The sequence below is a fragment of the Chiloscyllium plagiosum genome, unplaced genomic scaffold, assembly GCF_037043375.1.
Source record: "Chiloscyllium plagiosum isolate Xiang-an unplaced genomic scaffold, Cpla_swu_hap1 HiC_scaffold_13, whole genome shotgun sequence".
NCBI lineage: Eukaryota > Metazoa > Chordata > Chondrichthyes > Orectolobiformes > Hemiscylliidae > Chiloscyllium > Chiloscyllium plagiosum.
Window position 1 is genome coordinate 54,455,986 of NW_028270151.1, and position 20,597 is coordinate 54,476,582.

At 38.9% G+C, this 20,597-nt stretch overlaps 1 protein-coding gene and 1 long non-coding RNA gene across 3 annotated transcripts in view; one reads left to right on the top strand and one right to left on the bottom strand.

Moving 5' to 3' along the window:
• Positions 1-20,597, top strand: part of LOC122555904 (transient receptor potential cation channel subfamily V member 6-like) — a 124,899-nt gene that overhangs the window by 100,818 nt on the left and 3,484 nt on the right. For both annotated transcript variants that reach the window (XM_087993611.1, XM_043702170.2), the window contains 5 exons: positions 1,928-2,004; positions 7,703-7,868; positions 8,769-8,835; positions 10,460-10,728; positions 15,215-15,324. In XM_087993611.1, the coding sequence (XP_087849737.1) occupies positions 1,928-2,004; positions 7,703-7,868; positions 8,769-8,835; positions 10,460-10,728; positions 15,215-15,324 (689 nt within the window). The remainder of the gene's footprint in view (positions 1-1,927; positions 2,005-7,702; positions 7,869-8,768; positions 8,836-10,459; positions 10,729-15,214; positions 15,325-20,597) is intronic.
• LOC122555907 (uncharacterized) overlaps positions 1-20,597 on the bottom strand; it is a 70,108-nt gene that overhangs the window by 16,501 nt on the left and 33,010 nt on the right. The gene's annotated exons all lie outside the window — the stretch shown is intronic.

The following is a 20,597-nucleotide window of genomic DNA, read 5'->3' on the forward strand; positions in this document are numbered from 1 at the left end:
ATGCTGACAAATGGGACTGGATTAGATTAGGATATCTGGTCGACCTGGACGAGTTAGACCGAAGTTTCCATGCTGTACATCTCAATGACTCTGACTTTATATTAACCACAGTCCCATGTGTTTTAATTTTGCACATTGACCACTTATGTGGGATCGTATCAAAAGATTTCTGAAAAACCAACAATAACTCATCCACTAGTTCTCCCTCATCTGTTCTACCAATTATATCCTCAAAAACTCTAGTAGGTTTGTCAGAATGAATGAGTGACATGCCTCATGCTGAAGGACTTTGTCATGATTTCAAGGATTCTACTCAGATGACATGCTGTCAGACATGGAGACTGTATCCTGGTGAAGTTGCCAGTCTTGTGTTACTGCAGACTGTCTGCATGGGCATGACAGCCTTGGACATCCACCCACCATCCTTAATAGGATGCCAGTATGGCAGTGGCAAGTTAAGAGGCTGCCTGCAGAAAAGTGCTGCTGGTGGGCACGTTGGTAACATGGGCAGATTCAGGGTTCTATTATGGCCTTGACATCAAAGCCCCGATTACCCTAGGAAAATCCACTACATTAACTCTGTTTCTCTTTCCACAGGTGCATCCAGACCTGCTGAATAGTTCCACAATTTCCTGCTTTAATTTCCAAATCTTTCTTGTTGCCGATTTAATAATTTAAACACAGCAATCTTTTTTCAGGTCCATTATTTAGGACAAACCTTTAACATTTTGGGCACAATGACCCAGTCCCGGACTTGGTGAATGTAGAGATGGGGTGGTAACATATTGATGAAGGGGCAACTCTGACACTGTCCCATTTCCACCTGAAATTCCAAATAGGAAGGTCCAAGCTCCACCTTCCTGCCCGGTCATGAATGAAGGCCCCTAAAAGGTTAATTAATGATCAATTAATTTGTTTGTGCATGATTGAGGAACTGGACTATGCAGTGAGAGAGGATGCTGAAAGCCCTCCATCCTCCCAACTTTCTCCCCCACTCTGTCTCCCTCAATCCCAGACCTTTGCATCCCACCCCTCCCCCTCCCCCAAGCCCAAAAGCAGAGAAATCACTTTTTTGTTGTAGTAGTATAATGGGAGGGTTCCAATCCACCTTAACAGGCAAAGATGATACCAGCTTAGATCACTTCTACAGAATATGCTTAAGGGTATATTCAAATTCACAACATGGAGGAAAAATATCAAGGTGAAGCTCCTGCTTTGGAGAATGATTGAGCCCTTTAACTAAAACATCACAGACAATCACCTGATGAAGGAGCGTCGCTCCGAAAGCTAGTGTGCTTCCAATTAAACCTGTTGGACTATAACCTGGTGTTGTGTGATTTTTAACTTTGTACACCCCAGTCCAACACCGGCATTTCCAAATCATCACAGATAAGAGTAATTATAACCATATTACTATGAAGTATGTATGATTTCTCTGTTTTAGTTTTGAACTCTATTTTGGATTTATAACATTTGTCAGTGCAAACACGTGGGACAATTTTTTCCCTCCCTCTATTCAATGTGCCTGTTTTGATGTTGGCTCCTCTTTAATCATAGTTTCTTCTTAAGTCTTTAGGAATTTCTTTTTGTCATACTTAGCCATTTTTATTGATTTTGATATATACCTTAACAACCAGTCAGTTCTGATTTCAACTATTTTACTTTCAGCTGATTAGAAAATGTGGTAACAAAACTGTCAAACAGGCTATGTGCACCACATGTTGGACTTATTGAATATATCTTAGACAGATGGATATGTAGACTTTGGGGAAAACTAACATAAAATTCACTTTCTTGCAATTAAGGTTTTGTTAAATACAAAAAGAAGTCATCTATACTATTTGCCCTGCATTGTCTAACCTGCAATTAAATACATAAAGGTGGTTCACAAAATTTACTAAGATATATCAACTCATTATCTTTTCAGATACCACGATTGATTCACATAGGGCCTGCAAAATATTTTGGGAACACCGTAACTGGAGGTCCTTTTCACATTACAATGTAAGACAATTAAATTTCATATTTATTCACATCCTTTCTGATTCAATTTACAAATTTTGTATTGCATTCTGATTACTATGATATTATAATAATTTATTCTATAATTTAACAGCAACTGTTAAGAATTTTATACAAGAAAGCAGTCCTACATCTGAGAATACTTTGTTTGTGCTAATCAAAGTCTGCTCTAATTCAATTAAGAAATTCCTATTCACAGTACCTTCCTCAAGGAACAAAGTGATTGCAAATGTCTGTTTCCATGTTATCTTAAAGTGGAGCCAGACCTGCATATATAAAAAATAAAGTTAAATCTTTTATTGTTAATTAAGTTATATTTAAAAAGGTAGAAAATATTGATTTACTTAAAAAAATCAAATTATGTTCTCAAAAAGAAGACTTAATATGTATCAATTGACTTGAGACTGAACAAATTCTATTCTTGTCAATTGCATCTGATCAATATAGAAAACATGGGAATTTTAATTTAGCAATAATTGAAATTCGTAATGGTTGTAGCATGTGTAGAGAATAGTCCACTTGGTAATGAATTGTTTATCGTTTTTTTTTAAAAGTTTTCAAGGGAAAACAAAAGATTTTCCCCTTTGAGAAAAGTCTGGATTTTCCCCTTTGAGGTGAGAATGAGAAGTCCAGAGAATTTCCTGATATCAGAATCTCACTTCCTTTCCAACAATGCTTATCCCATGCTACTTTCACAATGGGGTTAGCTGAAGTCAGGCCTGCTATTTCCTGAAGCAGATCCGAGACAGAATGAATGTTGTGGCAGTGAGTTTCCATTCACTAGGGCATTGGCTCAGTTTGTCAATGATTGTGAGGACCTTGATTCTTACTTCCCACCCATAATCCCATGCTCTCATTACCTATCCTCCCCAAATACCCCATTCCCTTGCCTCCTCCACCCCCATGCCCATTCAGCCAGTATCCACGAGGTGTAGAACTCATAAGCACAGGAACAACAATAGGAAGACTTTGGAAGTTGTTAAATAAAGAAAATATTTTTTTAAATCATTATGCTATTTAAAATCTATCGATACAATCAACAATTCAAAATCCACTTGCAAGCTCAGAGAACAGTTAAGATAAACAAATTTCAGTCTCTTTCACAATTACATTACATTTTTACATTACATTACATTACATTACAATGTGGAAACAGGCCCTTCGGCCCAACAAGTCCACACCGACCCGCCGAAGCGCAACCCACCCATACCCCTACATTTACCCCTTACCTAACACTACGGGCAATTTAGCATGGCCAGTTCACCTGACCCTGCACATCTTTGGACTGTGGGAGGAAACCGGAGCACCCGGAGGAAACCCACGCAGACACGGGGAGAACGTGCAAACTCCACACAGTCAGTCGCCTGAGTCGGGAATTGAACCCGGGTCTCTGGCGCTGTGAGGCAATAGTGCTAACCACTGTGCCACCGTGCCGCCCACCGTGCCGCCGTGTAGCAACAACCCATGTATAGCTGAATCAGTGGAGTTTGGGCTTCAGTCAAGCATTGATAATGAGATTCCATTGCCCACTATGTCATTAAAACCTTCAAGGACATTCAAAGAACTCAGCAAATTGTTCAAGTTTTGAAGTTTAGCTGAAGATGTCTGACCTCTTACTCAGAGAAAAAAAAACATGGTGTAACAATTGACATAGGCCAATCTGAATTTCATTACTGGTCTATATAGTCAAATACTTGCCATTGTCACTCATCAATTTAATGATAAATTTCCTTTTTAAGAACAAATAATATTTAATAAAATAATTGCCTTAAAGGCAAATTTAAATAATTAGTATTTAAATATGATGTGTGAAGCTGACAACAGCCTTTAAACCTGCTGTCAAAATATTCTTGACTCCAAAACAAAGATATGTATGGTTTATGAGATCTCTGAGCTAGTATGAACCACATTGCTTTCAAAAGCCAGCCTGACTCCATGAAAATTGTGGGGTGCCTGCAAGACTTACCTCAGCTGGTAATGTGGGACAGTTGGATGTGTGCACAGGACCTGCATGTTTATCCCACAATGTTGAAATTTGCTAATGATGGAATTGGACACTGAAATCCGAGAATTGAATTCATCTCCTTCCTTTTTAAGAGTCCGCCAGAATGGGGTTCACTCTGTGTCAGGACAGGAAGATGCAGCCCAAAGTATTTTTTAGGAATTCTGAGTTTCTTTCTAGTGTTGGAGGAAGGGAAAGTTGAATTCCTTTGGGTGAAGTTGAATCAGTATGGCTGAATTATTCATGTTCTTGTGGACTTTATAACCTAGGTTGACTGCATAGTGTAATATTGAAGGAGTTCTGCACTATTGGAGGGACCACTTGTTTAATTATTTATGGAATCAACTTCTCAATTGATTATACTCCGGATTCACATAACAATTAAAGATCCCTTTAAAGAAATGAAAGTGTTCTAGTCAACATTATTCAATTGGAAAATAGCACCAAAAAATATCCCAGAATGAGGTGGTATTCTATTTGACAATGACTGGTGAAGGGGTTCTTCATATTGAATGACTGTGATACATTCCTACAGGATGGCTTAGAATTTACAGCTTCCTTGAATCTGTTGAAAGTTCAGGATTTAGTGGATTTAGCAACAAAAATCCTGAACTTGCAGTCTATTGTTCATTGTTTCATTACAGGACGCACTGTGCAAGGGTAAGTAGTCAGCTCCAGTAAAAAGAAATAAACTGACCGTAAAGGGCATTTGATAAAGGATGGGAAGGAATTAATTCAGATATTATATGAATCTGTATGTTCCTTTCTCTCCCACAAATTGTGTGTGTGTGAGATCTGAGAGGTTTTAAAATGATCAGATTGGAAAATAGCAATAAAATTGCAGTTTTTAAATCTGCAATTGTAATAGTCCATTATATCCTTTAAGCATTATATTGGCTAATATATAATACTATGATGGTATGATGTTCACTGCTGATACAGTTGATACGTAATATACATGTTACGTAATGTTTTGAAGGGTGGTATTGATGTTTACAGAATAAAGGCTACAATAGTATAGTTATAATTATACCAATGTGTTTGTGCATAAAGAGCTAAATTCAAAAGAAAAAGAATTTCCCATTGCTTGTTTTCTGAACAAGGTTTCCCAAAATTTCTCAATTAGGCTATATGCACTTTCTCTTTACCATATAACACCATGTAATAAGAAAGATGAGGGGAGATTTTCTGCTCTGATGCGGCCAGCAGCTCAGGTGTGCCTAGGCCTTTGAGATATGGAAGATTTGATGCAGGAGTGTCAGGAGTGCAAATTCATTGAGAGGGCAAAGCTGGGCTCTCAGATATGTGCTTCTGGAGTGTAGATGCTCATTAATATGCTGAAAAGGATATAGGTTGTTTCATACACTGCATTTTTCAAATAGCTGCACACATAGTGTACTGTCCTTGTTGTGTGACTGTTGAGAACAGATGGACTTCCAACCCCCCAGCCTTTTCTATGCATTGTTTTTTGATATTTTGCAAATGACCACAAATTTGCTTGCTTTTTTTTCCACTTTCCTGCCATTTAAGGGAATTGGTCTCTGACAAAAATCGATGTTAAATGGGCTGGCTATTCCTATGGTAATTTCTCTTGGAAATCTGAAAGATAAAGAGAAATGCACAGAAAAAAAAACTGGAAGAAAGTCTGCTTCTATCTGATGCCATTTGCAGAGATATGCCTGGCAGAATTTAGTAATGTCAACTGGAGCTAGCAGAGGCAGTGCAGAAAACCCATGCAAGAGATCTCCAAATGGCTGTAGATGGTATGAAAACTGGCCATATTTAGTGACGGGCAGGAAGGGTCTGGATGCAAAATATCTGCTCACTACTGTGATTGTGTTAATTAATGAGCCATTTAAAACCCCATCATAGTGATTGCATCTTTCTTATTCTGAAACTATATCCATATAGGCTTGCTGGATGAGTTCTCCAAGGTGTCCTCTCTCAGTACAGCTGTGACTTTCTCCTTAATCAGTAATGCAACTCCCCCACCCCTTTTACATCCCTATCTATCACATTTGAAACATCTAAACTCTGGAACATTTCTGCCAGTCTTGCCCTTCTCTCAACTAAGTTTTGTAATGGCTGCCACATTGTAGTCTCACATGCTAGTCCAGGCTCTAAGCTCATCTGCTTTACTTGTTATATTCCTCGCGTTAAAGTAAATACATTTCAGACAGGCCTTGCCTGTTCCTCCTATTTGACATACTTGACTTAACATTGACCTTTTCCTCAATCACTCCACATATTAACCCGGTGTTCTGCTTCCCACCCTCTGCCACATCAGTTTAAAACCTCCCCTATGATACTGGTCAATATCCCTACAAGGATATTGGTGCCCCTCCAGTTTAGGTGCAACCTGTAACATGGGATTGCTTTCTAGGCCAGCATTTATTACCCAATCATAGTTGCCGAGAGAACATTTAAAATTGCTGTGGGTCTGAAGTCACATACAGGCCAGACTAGGTAAGGAAGGCGGGTTTCCTTTCCTAAAGAGCATTTGGGAACCAGTTGGGATTTTTAAATGTACAGTTGACAGTGGTTGCTATTAAGCTAACTTCATTATTCCAAGTGTTTAATGATTTCAAATTTCACTGTCTGCCATGATGGGGTTATATGCATATCTCCAAGAGAGAACCTGGGGTTTTAGTCTAGTCCAGTGACATCACCACTACCCCATCAGTTCTGAGAAAGGGTCACTCGACCTGAAAAGTTAACTCTGATTTCTCTCCACAGTTGCTGCCAGACATGCTGAGCTTTTCCAGCAATTACTGTTTTTGTTTCTGACATTACCACTATGCCATTTTCTCTCCAAAATAAGGGGATGTGATGCCCTTGAAAGACATGATTGTTGAGGCTTTGTATTGTATCTGTGTGAGGTGAAGACATATCCTTGAATTTAAAACTGCATGACATATGTTTATAATAGCAATAAAAATGTTTACTGAAAATAATTTGCGGCATATTTTATCCCCAATATATGTAATGACTGGGTAGACTTCCCTTATGAAATTCTATTCAAATCTATTGATGTCTGGTGTGTCTTTTCACATACCCTACATGTAATGCTCCCAGAGCTGAGGCTGTTCATCATATATATTCAAAATGTATTGTCTTCTGAGGAAGTTTATTCTGACGAAAAGCAGGACAACCACTTCATATAGCTCTAAGTTGAATTTTCTAGCCAACAAACAAGAACATCAGGTGCTGTATGCTCTATCACTTATGCAAATAACCTTTTTGCTGCTTACCTGTTGACATTCAATTCACTCAACAAATACTTATCATTTCTCCCCTACCTTGACTTTTAAAAGTCTGATAACATTGTAAAATTAATTTTGAACCTTCATAAAAGTAGAGGTAGTACTTGTCCTTGCCTTGAAGTGTCAACATAATGTTAATTTACAATTGCTGCCACATTTTCTGTAACTCCTATCAGGCATTTTCTGCTCTCTGTTCAAACCCAAAGCACAAGCCAGGTCTTTATTTTAAGTGAGCAGATCATGGAAATTTTGTTTTATGCAGTCAATCCACTGCACATCCACCTTACTTGACTCGGTATGTCTGGTTTTTAAAAAAATTAGCAAACTTTTCCTTCAAGTATCAACAACTTCACAACATAGGACTGTTTCTCTACCTCCTAACCTAAGAAACCTTTTTTCTAATTTTGATTTTTAGGATTGTTTATGCTTGCTTTGTTCTAATCACCATGATACTAAGAGTTTTGAACCATGAATGGGAAACCGTTATAATGGCGTATGCTTTGATAAGTGCCTGGTGTAATGTCCTTTACTTTGCACGTGGATTCAAGTTGCTTGGTCCCCTCTGTATCATGATACAAAAGGTTGGTAGTTTATTTTCTTAATATGTCATTCAGCCAAAAAATCATCTTGAAGATTCTAATTATAAGCATGGTGTCCCTTTTTAAGGGTCCTGTGTTTCTTTTTATTTGAAGATTGCATGAATATTCGTGTGGTTGATCATCTGTCACTCCAGAAGGAAACACTGACTTACTCATTTACAAGTTAGTTTTTTGGCTTTGACATTTGTTATCTGTGCCCAATTTTCTTAACTTTTTTCCAGCAATTTAATGATTTCATAATCTGTTTTTATAAATTTACACTGGACACCAATATTATTAGGGGTGGCGGGGTTTGGGGGTTGGGGAAGCTTTACATAGGGCCAAAAACTAATGTTTTGATCTAAACATTTTTATACTAAAACACTCCTACTTTCATCTTTGTTCCTCTACCTCCTTAAAATAATGCTGCATGAAGGAAATGTGTATTCTAAAGCAAAAGCTGGGGCTCCATTCGGAGCTAAGCTCAACCAAGACTCTCCTGATGAAATGAAAATTTCTCTCTGTTGGGCCTAAGGTTCCTGCATGAAATGAATTTGACTGGTTTCACCTAGTTTTTGAACACAAACTCAAGTTGTGGAGTTTGTAGATAACAGCCCTGCAGAATAGGAGGGACAGTCCAGTAGGTTTAACAATGCATGATACTTTAAATGCAAATGGCAAATAGTTGATATAAGTAAAATGGAGTCAAAATCACTAAAATAGTAAAATCTATGGTAAGATCAGTCTTTCCTTAAACAAAAAAATGGAGTTGATTTTCTCAGAGCTTCTTTGCAGTAGAATTGATTTAACTTTTGTACTACTTATGATAGTCAGCTCAGTGTTATCATAATCCAATTGCCTGCTATGTAACTAATAAATTATTTTTCCTTTTCTCTTTATTAGATGATTTTTGGTGATCTTATGAGGTTTTGTTACGTTCTGATAATTGTCATTATAGGATTTGGTGCAGGTAGGTAAAACATACAATGATAGAAATAGAACATGGCAAATTGAAATGAAAAGGAAATGCTGGGAATATACAGCAATGTTTATAAAGAGAAAAGTTATAGTAACATTTTGGAAGCCAATTCTCCTCAAAAATTGACAATGAGAAATAATGCCTATCAAAATAAAACCAGAATGGTGGGAGAGAAATCTTGGATTGAATATGTTTTATTATAACGCTGAAAACTAATGTCAGCAGAATGATCATTTTAGTGAGGCAAGGAAAAGACAGATTAAAAAGTCAGACAATAATTAATTTGTTGGCGATCTGAAGTATAAAAAAAATGAACTGGAATTGTCTCCACTTTATTTCCTCCCCACTCTGCAATCTATTCCTTGTAAGTCATTTTCACAATTCATGTCACTATGTTTGACCACCGCCCCCCCCACCGATTGACAAGATGAGCTATTCAATTCATTTCCTCTCCTTTATCTTAAAATTTTTGTCTAAGTGCTTAGACATTAATGGGAGTCAAACTCACTGCCCCCAGTACAGTTTAGAGGCAGGCATGAGCTGTAGCTTGTACAGGCAGACTGTGTGAAAGATTAACCTCAGTACCTTAGGACTTGTAACAACAGAAGAACAACACAATTCCCTATAGCCCTCATTCCCGCACAGTCCCCAATCCCATCCATGCCAACACATCACATGCCCTCCACTCAGCCCCCCACAACCCACTCAAACCATTATGGCAGCCTAAGGGATGTGTGATCTTGGAACTTAGGACATTGAATATTTTTAAGACAGAGACGTAAAAGGTTTTTGTTAGGTGGGGAAGCCAAATGTTATTGGGAGTGGATGGGATGGTGAAATTAAAACACCATGAGATCAGCTATATAGTGGCAGAGTAGGCTTAAGGATTCAAATTATTTGCTTCTGTATATTCACACAGGGAAACCAAAAGTTGTTCTTAAGGCAACTGCACTCATTAATATGGAAGTGTAGCTTCCATGAACCTTCAACCTACTGCTATTTACTCCCCAGTGAAAATGGTGTGTAACAAGTTTGAGGAGGATGACCTCTGATAATGGGTTTTGGTATCATTTTGGATCAGTTGAAAATCTTTTATGCATACACGTAAAGTCTGAAGTCGGTCAGACAAAACACACTAACAGTTTGAAATTTTAAAAATGGAGTATACTATGTAGCTACTAGAAATAATTTAACCTGGAAAGGTGTGGCTCCAAGCAAGAATAATGGCAGTAAAAATGGTAGTAATTGGAAACGCAGCACAATTTGCCTCCCATAACCCGTGGGTGGTGAAACCACCTGACAAAGCTCCTGAAGTCTCCTTGATTAGAAGGCCAAGAAAATGGTTTTCTAGCAACCTTCAAAGTGGCTTTCAGCCAGAAGTGTTCTGACCATTGGGTCAAATCAGTACCCGCTATAAAAGTACATGAGGAAATCTCTTCCCTTAACTTGGCAAGTCCAGCAGCAAAACTCCCCAATGGGCATATCACAGCACTCAGTGACAGATTCGTGGATTTTCTGCCCCACTGTGTATTTCTAGCAATTTTCTATATTTATTTCATTCATTCTATTGTTTTTACAATATCTTAATGATTTGTTTATTTTTGAAATATCACAGGTTTCGATGTTCACTTTCAAGCCTTGGATCCAAATACTTATTTGTACTTCAGGGATTTTACCATCACTATTTTCACATTGTTTCAGCTGATGATGGGTCTCACTGAACTCCCAGGTCCACCTGACATCAAGATCCCTGACATTATCATTGTCCTTTATATGGTGTACATGTGTTTTGGCTTTGTTCTTCTCCTGAACCTATTCATTGCTTTAATGGGCGATACTCATTATCGAGTCGTCAGTGAACGAAAGTCACTGTGGAAAGCTCAGGTAGTGAATACTTTCATCATCTTTTGTAAATAATGTTATTTTTGTTAGCTTTTCGTAAAGCAGATTGAAAAATTACGTTTGTAATCACATCCATTGAGAATAGGATTAACAATGGCAAATAAGTTTAGGATTACTGATGAAAAATTCTTCTTCTCAAAATGAATGATCAATATATGGAGTAGACTACAAGCAAGTTGGGGATCAATCTGCTATCTTTCAAGAAAGAACTGGATGCAGCATTGGAAGAAGTAAAACTTGGATCTGCTGAATGGATGCTCACCATTATTATTATATGAGCTTATCAATCCAATTACCTAAAAATTTGACAAATACATTTCAAAAAATCGTTAAAGGTTTCATGTAAATTACAATCAGAAATTCATCAAACCTCCCTATTAAGATAGAATTACAACCACGCTCATGTCGAATGAATACATTGCCTCTTTAGGCAAGATTGTTCAGATGGTGGGATATTCTGTCTAACCCCTGCCATGCCTCCTAAGAATCAATGGAATTATATTAGTCTCAAATATGTTTAATTTAACTAACTGGACAAGGGGATATGTTCTTGTTAGATGTGTGAATCAAAGGTTGTCAGGGGCAAATGAGAATGTGGGAATTGAAAAGCAAATAGATCAACCATGATCTTACTGAATGGCAGATTAGGTTCCAGGGGATGTATGGCCTACTTTGTTTTTATATTCATTCAAGGAATGAGAGCATTGCTGGTTAGGCAGCATTTATTAACCATCCCAAATTGCTCAGAGAACAGTTAAGAGTTCACGACATTGCTGTGGGTTAGGGGTTACATACGGCCAGACCAGGTCGGTATGGTAGTTTCCTTCCTGAAAGGACAGTAGTGAACTAGATGGGTTTTTCCTGACAATCATTATCGTCATTAGACTCTTAATTCCAGACATTTATTGAATTCACTCTGCCATGGTGGAATTTGAACATGGATCCCCAGAACATTACTTGAGTCTCTGGATTAACAGCTCAACAATAATACTACCAGGCCATCACCTCCCGTTCTCTGCTCCTATTCTGTCCCATCACTTGGATGAAAACCTCGCTGACCAAACAGATTGGTTGGCAGTTCTATTATCCCATCAACCTGTGGCAACAATGGCCAGGAGACCATCCAGAACTAAGTAACCTGCTTGATTGGCACCCTATCCCCACCTTCCACATTCACTTCCTTCACCACCAACACACGATAGCAGCAATCTACAAGATGCACTGTAGTAATTTACCAAAACTTCTTGGATAGCAACTTCTAAACTTTCAGCCTCAACTGCCTAGAAAGACAAGGGTAGCTGATGCATGGACACATTACCACATACTAGTTCCCCTAAGAGTGAAACAGCATTCTGACTTGGAATTTTACTGTCATTACTACTTTGTCACTAGGTCAAAATATTTGAATTTGCTTACTAACAGCACTATGGTAACCCTAAACCCAAGAACTGTAGTGATTAAAGAAGGCAGCTCACCACCACTCCCTTAAGGGTATTTAGGAATAGGTAATAAATGTTAGACTAGACACGCGATATGCACATGTCATGAGTTAATAATGGATGATTGAATGGCAGGGCACCCTCGACATTGCCTCCCAAATAATATTTTGGGCAATTCAGAGGCAGGTGGGCGGGCAGTGGGAAGGCCACCCAGGAAAGGTTATGGACTCCTCTTTGCAAATCCACTGGTGGGGATATAGCTCTGCCTTTAATAACATTTTCTAATACTTCGTGAAATAATGGCTGGACCCTATTAGTGTGTTACTTCTTATTTGAAGTTCCAAGCTGTAGTACAAATAATGAGATTCTTTTATGATTGATACGGTCACTTCAGTTCCAAATTCCTACGATAACTGCAGACAAATATTCATTTGCTTCATTGTTGCATTTCTGCTGAAATGTGTGGAGCAAAAGCGAAGCTTTCATGAAAAAATATGAAACAGCTGCCTTCAGCATTTCCCTGTCACACTGTTCCCTGAATCAGACATTCAAGGCACTAATCACCACAGCAATGATTACTCATACGCTATTTGTGTTGCCTGCTCCATAGAAAGATTTGTTTGTGGATCCATGCTATTAATGTCTGGTTCAATGTCTCTTAAATGTGTGGAAGCATTCTGGCTGCAGAGATGCAAAAAAAATTACTGACCAACTTGTCGAAGATCAGGAAGAATGAGCAGCAAGTCTTTCTGTGATGCTGCTCTGGACATACTGGAGCAAGCAGTGGAGAGCATGAAGACATCCTTCTTTCTCCATTGATTAGGAATCTCTTCAGATTTCTATTGAGGAGAACTAGGTAGATGTTATAGAAGCTTTGCCCAAGAAAAAGGCTGCAGTACAGCAAGAACTGATTTGAGTTGCTAAACTAGAATCTGATAAAATATTAACTGATCTGTCCAGTGTCACTCGCTGCCTTATGAAATGACAAAACTTGAGACACTGCATCCTCCTGCCCCCCCAACCCCACACACAATTCTACGTTATCTTGGATTCACTGCACCACATCTCACTGAGCATCATTTTCCATATACTGAATGTCTACACCCTAGTGGAGAAGAGTACAATTAGTATATGAATTTGCAATGCCACCAGTGTGCCTGTCTCATCCCTGAGTCATTTCCCTGGAGGCAGTGTGTGGATAGACAGCAGACAGTCAATTCAGCCTGTTAATGCCCCTTAAAGACCTGCATTCTGGAATTTTCCAGGAGACCTACAGGTCCCCAAATCTGGAGGTAGCCTTTCTGTGGCTGCAGGCTAGTCTGCAGTGGGGTTCTGTTGGCTGAACTTGCACAGAAATCTTTAAATTTAAGGTAAGAAATTTGAAAAGAAGGTACTTTCTTCTTGGGCCACCATCTCTCTTAGTTGAATGGCAACCTGCTGCTTCTGAGCTGGAGAGTCTTCTAACACCCTCTAGCTTCATCCCATCCATACTTAGAGTGTGAGCCTACCCCCGGTCATTAATGTGACAATTTGGAGAAACTCACAGTTGAATGGCTCTTTTCCACAAACTGTGTTCTTCTAATTTTCTCCCCCACCCCCTCGCCCCTCCCATTTGATCACGATAGCTGGTTGTAAACCCTGTGGGGAGAACTTACACTCCTACTATTATTGCTACCCACACTTACATATTACTGCATGCACATGTGTGCAAACACACAGACATATGGACAGCAATTCCACTGTGGCAACTGTATTCTCCAAACACCTCACAACCACCTCACTAGCTCCCTCTTCCTTCCAGAAGGAGGTCAAGCACAATTCAAGGCAACAAGCTGTCTCCAAAGCAGCACAGCCAATTTACTCACTCTTCCTAACGGATGGGTGTAATCTGGTCATGGAAGCAGCAGACCAGAGTTCATGGCCACTGGCGACACTGGAGGAGATATCATGTGTGAATTCTTTATACATAATCATTTTCATCTAGTTCTCCATCACATTATGCATGCTGTATGAAAAGCTGCAGATGATTTCGGCAGCGTCTCCTTTCCCTATGTTCTCTCACACCACAAGCAATCCTAGGCCCTTTCTTTCATTTTAGCTGCCAAGATTGTCCCCACCCCTCAGCCAGCAGAGCACAATGTTCCTATAAAGAGGCATGATCACTTTATCAGTCTCCCGCAAGCACCGGTTCTAACGTTGACACTCAACAGATTTTAGTGGCTCTGTTGGGAAAGAATCTGAAGGTGAAGAATTTCTGTGCATTAGTGCAGAAAGCTTCAGCACTGATACCACTTGTCAAACAACAGATCAAAACATTTCACTTGGCTTTGTGGTTTGTTTGTCCACTGTTAAATGAGATGGATAGCCTGACAGCTATTATCACTTCCTCATGGCCTTCAATGACAGTTGATATCTAGTACCTAAAATGGTGTCTCCTTTCTCTGCAATTGCCAACAGTGCAGCATTTATATATTCCCAAGAGAAACAGGTAGGTCCTGTTCCACTACACAGTGAGAGACCCTGATTTCAGCTTAATTATCCCACATGTTCTGCTAATATCTGATACGGAGACAATCCTCTATGTTTTCCAGATTCTTGAAAGCAATAGACAAGAATCTTGATTGCCCTGCTGCAGAATGTTCTTTAGACACAGATCACAGAGTTTTCATGAAGATATGTTGATCAGTTGAACATCCTTTTTGTGTGAATAGCTATTAGATCAGGATCTCATAGCTCTCGTAACCAGGAATAAAGTTCTCTACTGCTCCTGTTCTCATCCACCAGGAAATTGTCGACCATTTCATTGTATTAAATACTTCTGCCCATTCTTCCTGCACCTTACCTTTTGTATTACACAAGAACTGAAGCACAAAAGAATATTTGGATTAGTTGATGCTTGTTTCAAGGCAGGGTCGGTGTTGAGTGATTTGGATTATTATTGAAATAGTTTGAATTCTCTTTCTCATGTATTATCAGATTTAAATTCAAACTAATGTAATTACAGTACTGAAAAGATTAATACTTTTCAGATTGCTGCAACAACTCTTCTACTTGAGCGGAGACTACCAGCCTGGCTCTGGCCCAGAGCAGGAATACCAGGAGATCTGTTGGGTCTAAACGTAGAAAAGTGGTATCTAAGGTAAAAATGTACAGCTGTGTGAAGAAATGATTTCCAGATATTTGCTGCTTGTGAAGAATTATTCATTTAAATTCTTAAAATTTGAAATAAATGGATCAGCCTTCACGTGTTACAGTATGCTTTGGGAAGCTCTCATTTTGTTTTATTATCATTTCTCTGCCCAATGTTTAACAATTTGACATATTAAACCAGCAGTTACTAATCATGAATGTGCCTCTTTTATGGCAAATAGTTTTGCCACCATTAAACAATATAATGCAGTTGTGTCAATAGGTATAACTCATTTGATATCTTGAGATATTTAAACAAAGGATTTTTAAACAAAATAATACAGGTTCTTGTTATATTTTGGCAAAGGAATTTCAGAATTTGTAATGCATCATTATTAAATTAAGGAAATACAAATTACTATAAATTAAATGGTATTTTATCATTTACTTAACTACATTATTTTTAAATTTACTTTTATTGCTATTGCTTGCATAAAGAAACTTTCAGGTAATGCGTAATGCCCAGAAACACTTCATAGTTTATAGTGCTCGTAAAAACTTACCACAGTTCAAATTTGGAGGGCAGGTTAGTCACATTTATTAAAGGCAGCAATAGTTTGTGACTGGCAATTTAAACATTCCTTGTTATTACCTAGTAGGGTCTGGCAGGGATGCCTGAGGCCAAATGGATCGAGGGTATGGGGATGGTTATGCTGTAATTAAGGAAGAATGGGTTGGGTAAATATGGAGAACACATCATGAGGACATAGGAGCTTAATGATATGTAAGCTTGAATGAAACTCTGAAGAGAGAAGAATATTCATGGACACGAACTGACCCTTTAACCTCTAGTGTCTGTCAGTTGTGGCTATAGATACTCAGTTATTTGCAATTAGACTTAGCTGCAAATGCTTAAAATGCATTCATTAACCTACCCAGTCTCGGCTTTCAATTTCTAACTATTTCATGAGCTCATGATTTGATGTTTCCATTCATTCCTTCTAAATTTTCATATCTTTCTATTTATTTCTTTCACATTCCAAAATCTTTCCTGGGGAAGTAATTGAGTTATGTATTTGCTGAAAAAAAATACTATTTCCGATTGCTCGCTTGCTTTACAGGTTGAATTTGTTGCAGTGGTTAGCACTGCTGCCCTCACAGCACCACAGACCCAAGTTCAATCTCAGCTTTGGGTGACTGACTGGAGTTTGCACATTCTCCCCATGTCTGCATGGGTTTTTTCTGGGTGCTCCAGTTTCCTCCCACAATCCAAAGATGTGCAGGTTAGGTGAATTGGCCATGCTAGATTGTTCATAGTATTCAGGGATGTGTATGTTAGGTGCATTAGTCAGGAATATATGTAGAGTAATAGGGTAGGCGAATGGGCTGGGTGGGTCACTCTTTGGAGGTTCGGTGTGGACTTGTTGGGCCTAATGGCCTGTTTCCTGACTAGGGATTCTATGAATTTTAATTTACTCTGTAGTATTCTGAAACACAATAATCTATGACAAGTTATTATGATGATTAGAAAACTAGTTATAGTCATAGAGTCATGGAGCAATCCAGCACAGAAACAGACCCTTCAGTCCAACTCATTGTGTCAAACAGCTTTCCTAAATCAATCTAGTCTCACTTGCCAGCATTTGACCCAGACCCCTCTATTCCCTTCCTATTCATATACCCATTCAGATGCCTTGTAAATGTTGTACTTGTTCCAGATTCCACCACTTAACATGTCAATTCTTTCCATACATGCACCACCCTCAGCTTGAAAAAGTTACCCCTTAGGTCCCTTTTAAATCTTTCTCCTTTCACCTTAAAATTATGCTCTCTAGTTTTGGACTCGCCTACCCTGGGGAAAAGACCTTAACTGTTCACCCTATCCATGCCCTTCATGATTTTATAAACCTCTATAATGTCACCCCTCAGTCTCTGACATTCCAGGGAAAATAGCCCCAGCCTATTCAGCCTCTCCCTATAGTTTAAACCCTCTGGCAACATCCTTTTAAGTCTTTTCTAAACCATTTCAAATTTAACAACATCCTTCCGACAGAAAGGAGACCAGAATTGAATGCAGTATTTCAAAAGTGACTTAACCAATCCAGTACAGCTGCAACTTGATATCCCAACTCCGATACTCAATGCACTGACCATAAAGGCAAGTACCAAACACCTTCTTCACTATCTTGTCTACCTGCATTAGTTTCTGGATTAGTGGTGCTGGAAGAGCACAGCAGTTCAGGCAGCATCCAAGGAGCAGCGAAATCGACGTTTCAGGCAAAAGCCCTTCATTTTTACCTGCATTCGTTCTCTAGGCTAACTTTGTAATGCTTCATTCCTGCTATTAATTTTCAGACATTTCACTGTATAACCAAAAATACAAATAACATCTCTATATTGGCATCAGAGCTTAATCATAAACTATATAAGGAAATTTGTTTTGATCTTTTTTGCATGGCTTTCGATACCTTGTTCCAATTTAAATTGATCTGGATTAACTGTATTGTTTGAATGTCTAACTAAGGGACAGTAGGAAAGAGAATCAGAAAGGGTGTGCACATGTATCTGATCCAGGTCTCTGTCTCTCCCAAAAGTGAAAGTTTAAACCCCAAGGTGTCTATGGTGAAAGTGGACAGATTCTTTGAGATTATAAATCAGCCAGGATACAATAGTCTGGGAAAGTGTTTACACCACAATCAATCTTGTTGTAATAAAGCATAACATTTGCATTTCCCTTGGAGAACCAGAATAAGTGGAGCAAGCAATGTGAAATTTCGAAGATTGCTCAAGAAATCTCAGGCACACAATCAAAAGGGAACCAGTGAAAACACCACTGGCCCCCTCCTGTTGGCTTTTTATTCTTTCCTGGAGAAACAGAAACATAGTAGCTTCAAATTCCTTCCCAGTTTGCAATCTGTTCTCTTCAGCCCTCTGAGTATTTGGCTTCATGCAATTGCCATAGAAGGTAAATATGCCCAACTCCCTATCCCTGCTTCAATGAAAACTACAATTAGTTTTGATCCTCCATCTGCAATGACACGTAAGTTTGCTTACTAAGACATAACTTGTCTATTCTGCAACAAACTGAGAGGGAATGGAGATTAGATCAATGATCTCAAGTTAAAATACTTCAGATCTATAATTTGGTGGAGCAATGTGTTTCTAGCCCAGAGTTTATATCAGCCATGGTAGCCATGGCAACGTGTAATAGTATGCCTCTGGGTCAGAAAGTTATATGTTCAAGTCCCACTTCAGAGACTTCAAACACAAAAATTCAGGCTCATACCCCATCATATTAATGAAGGAATGCAGCATTGGCTGCCTTTCAGTTGATCTATTAGATAGATGCACAATCTGCATTCTTGTGGATATAAAGGATCTCATGGTGCTATTTCACAAAGGAACAGAAGATTTATCTATGGTGCAATGGCCAAAATCAATCCTTTAATCAACATTCCAAAAAGCAAATTATATGTTAACCATTATAATACTGTTTTGGGGAGCTTGCTATGTAGAAATTAATTGTTGTGTCCCACATTCAAGCTGTGTTTGCATCTGGTCAACCTTTTTATGATGTCTGAAGTAATGAAAAAGACAAAGAAGTCTGACTTTAATTAAAGCCCCTTCCAGAGACTAAGAGTTAAGAACAGTCTTACAGTGTAGCTGAAAGGCAGCAAGAGTAGTGTCCACCACTGCTAAGGAGAATATCATAGTGACAGAGGGGCTGTTGACTGCAGAGGCAGGCTGTGAGAGAAGACATCTTGGTGTTCTGGCAATGTATCCCAGGGACAAATCCTTTGCCCTTACACCCTGAATACTAACTCATCCACCTGGGAGAAGACCTCAGAACGCATGCTGAGATGAAATACAATGAAGTTCTAAATGTCTATTGAGGAATTTACCAGTTAAAAGTATGTTCCTTGATTTAAAAGTTCATTCACTTCAATTTATGTACTCCCACAACTTGATCCCTTACAAATCAAACACCTGACTTCACAGACCTACTTGAAAGCCTAAACAAGTGCTTGGTGGTTATCAAACAGTGAGCAGACATGCACTCTACAGAAATAAGGATAGGTTGTGTCTTAGTCATGCAGTAAATGTCATTTAACGATAGCCCTGAGATTTCTGTCAATAGTCAGGGTGAAGTAGCAAACAAATTGTTTTTATAGACTGCAAACAGCTCTTTCAAAACATGAAATGCTATGAAAGTTTGACAGATGCCTTGATAAACTGATGGATCGCTTGGCAAATTTTCAGATGCTTTTACAACTGGACAATTCCAAAGGATCTGAAAATGTGTTGCTGGAAAAGCACAGCAGGTCAGGCAGCATCCAAGGAACAGGAGAATCGACGTTTCGGGCATGAGCCCTTCTTCAGGAAGGATTCCTGAACAAGGACTCATGCCCGAAACGTCGATTCTCCTGTTCCTTGGATGCTGCCTGACCTGCTGTGCTTTTCCAGCAACACATTTTCAGCTCTGATCTCCAGCATCTGCAGTCCTCACTTTCTCCTCCAGTTCCAAAGGGTCTATCCACTTCGTACACACATTTATGCCTTCTCTTAACAAGAGTGGGTTGGGTATGACACTTCCACATTCATACCACTGGTGCCATTTTGATTATGTTGGGAATCTTCATTGTGATGAAAACATAGGCTTGAATACTTGATTTAGAACAGAGCGCAGGAGAAATTGAGTTGTCAAGCTGTGGAATTTATTTTGAGTTGGTGTCTAAGGCAGAATTATCTTAAATATTTAAGATTAGGCAAGAAAGGTGTGTGATCGGGACAGACTCATTAGGATATGGGAATGATGCGAATAAATATGAGTTGAACTATTTGCTTATGTGGTGGATAACCTATCACAATGAGCCTGTTGGCCCCTTTTTGTGTGCCAACATGCATATAATAGTTTGCGGAATCATATCAACTTTTCTAAATTCAACCAATGCGCACAGTAATATTCAGCACTGAACATAATTCACAGACCTGGCTCTTAAATAGTTGTCCACACTAGAAAAATGGTAATGAAGAAAATGAGGCCAGAGCAACATTGTTACTACCACAAATACAGACTTTCAGCATGTTGTTGCTTTCTGAGCAGAAAACAAGCTACAAGTGATATAGGCATTGTTTGGATGTTGAGAAATAAAGAACTCCTGCTGGTAACAGTCTGAGTGATCGGGGGGTGTGACTAGAAATGGAATATGATGGAGGAGGAGAGAGTGAGAAAAGGACAGAGAGACAATAAGAAAAATAGGGGAAAAGGAAATGAATGACAAA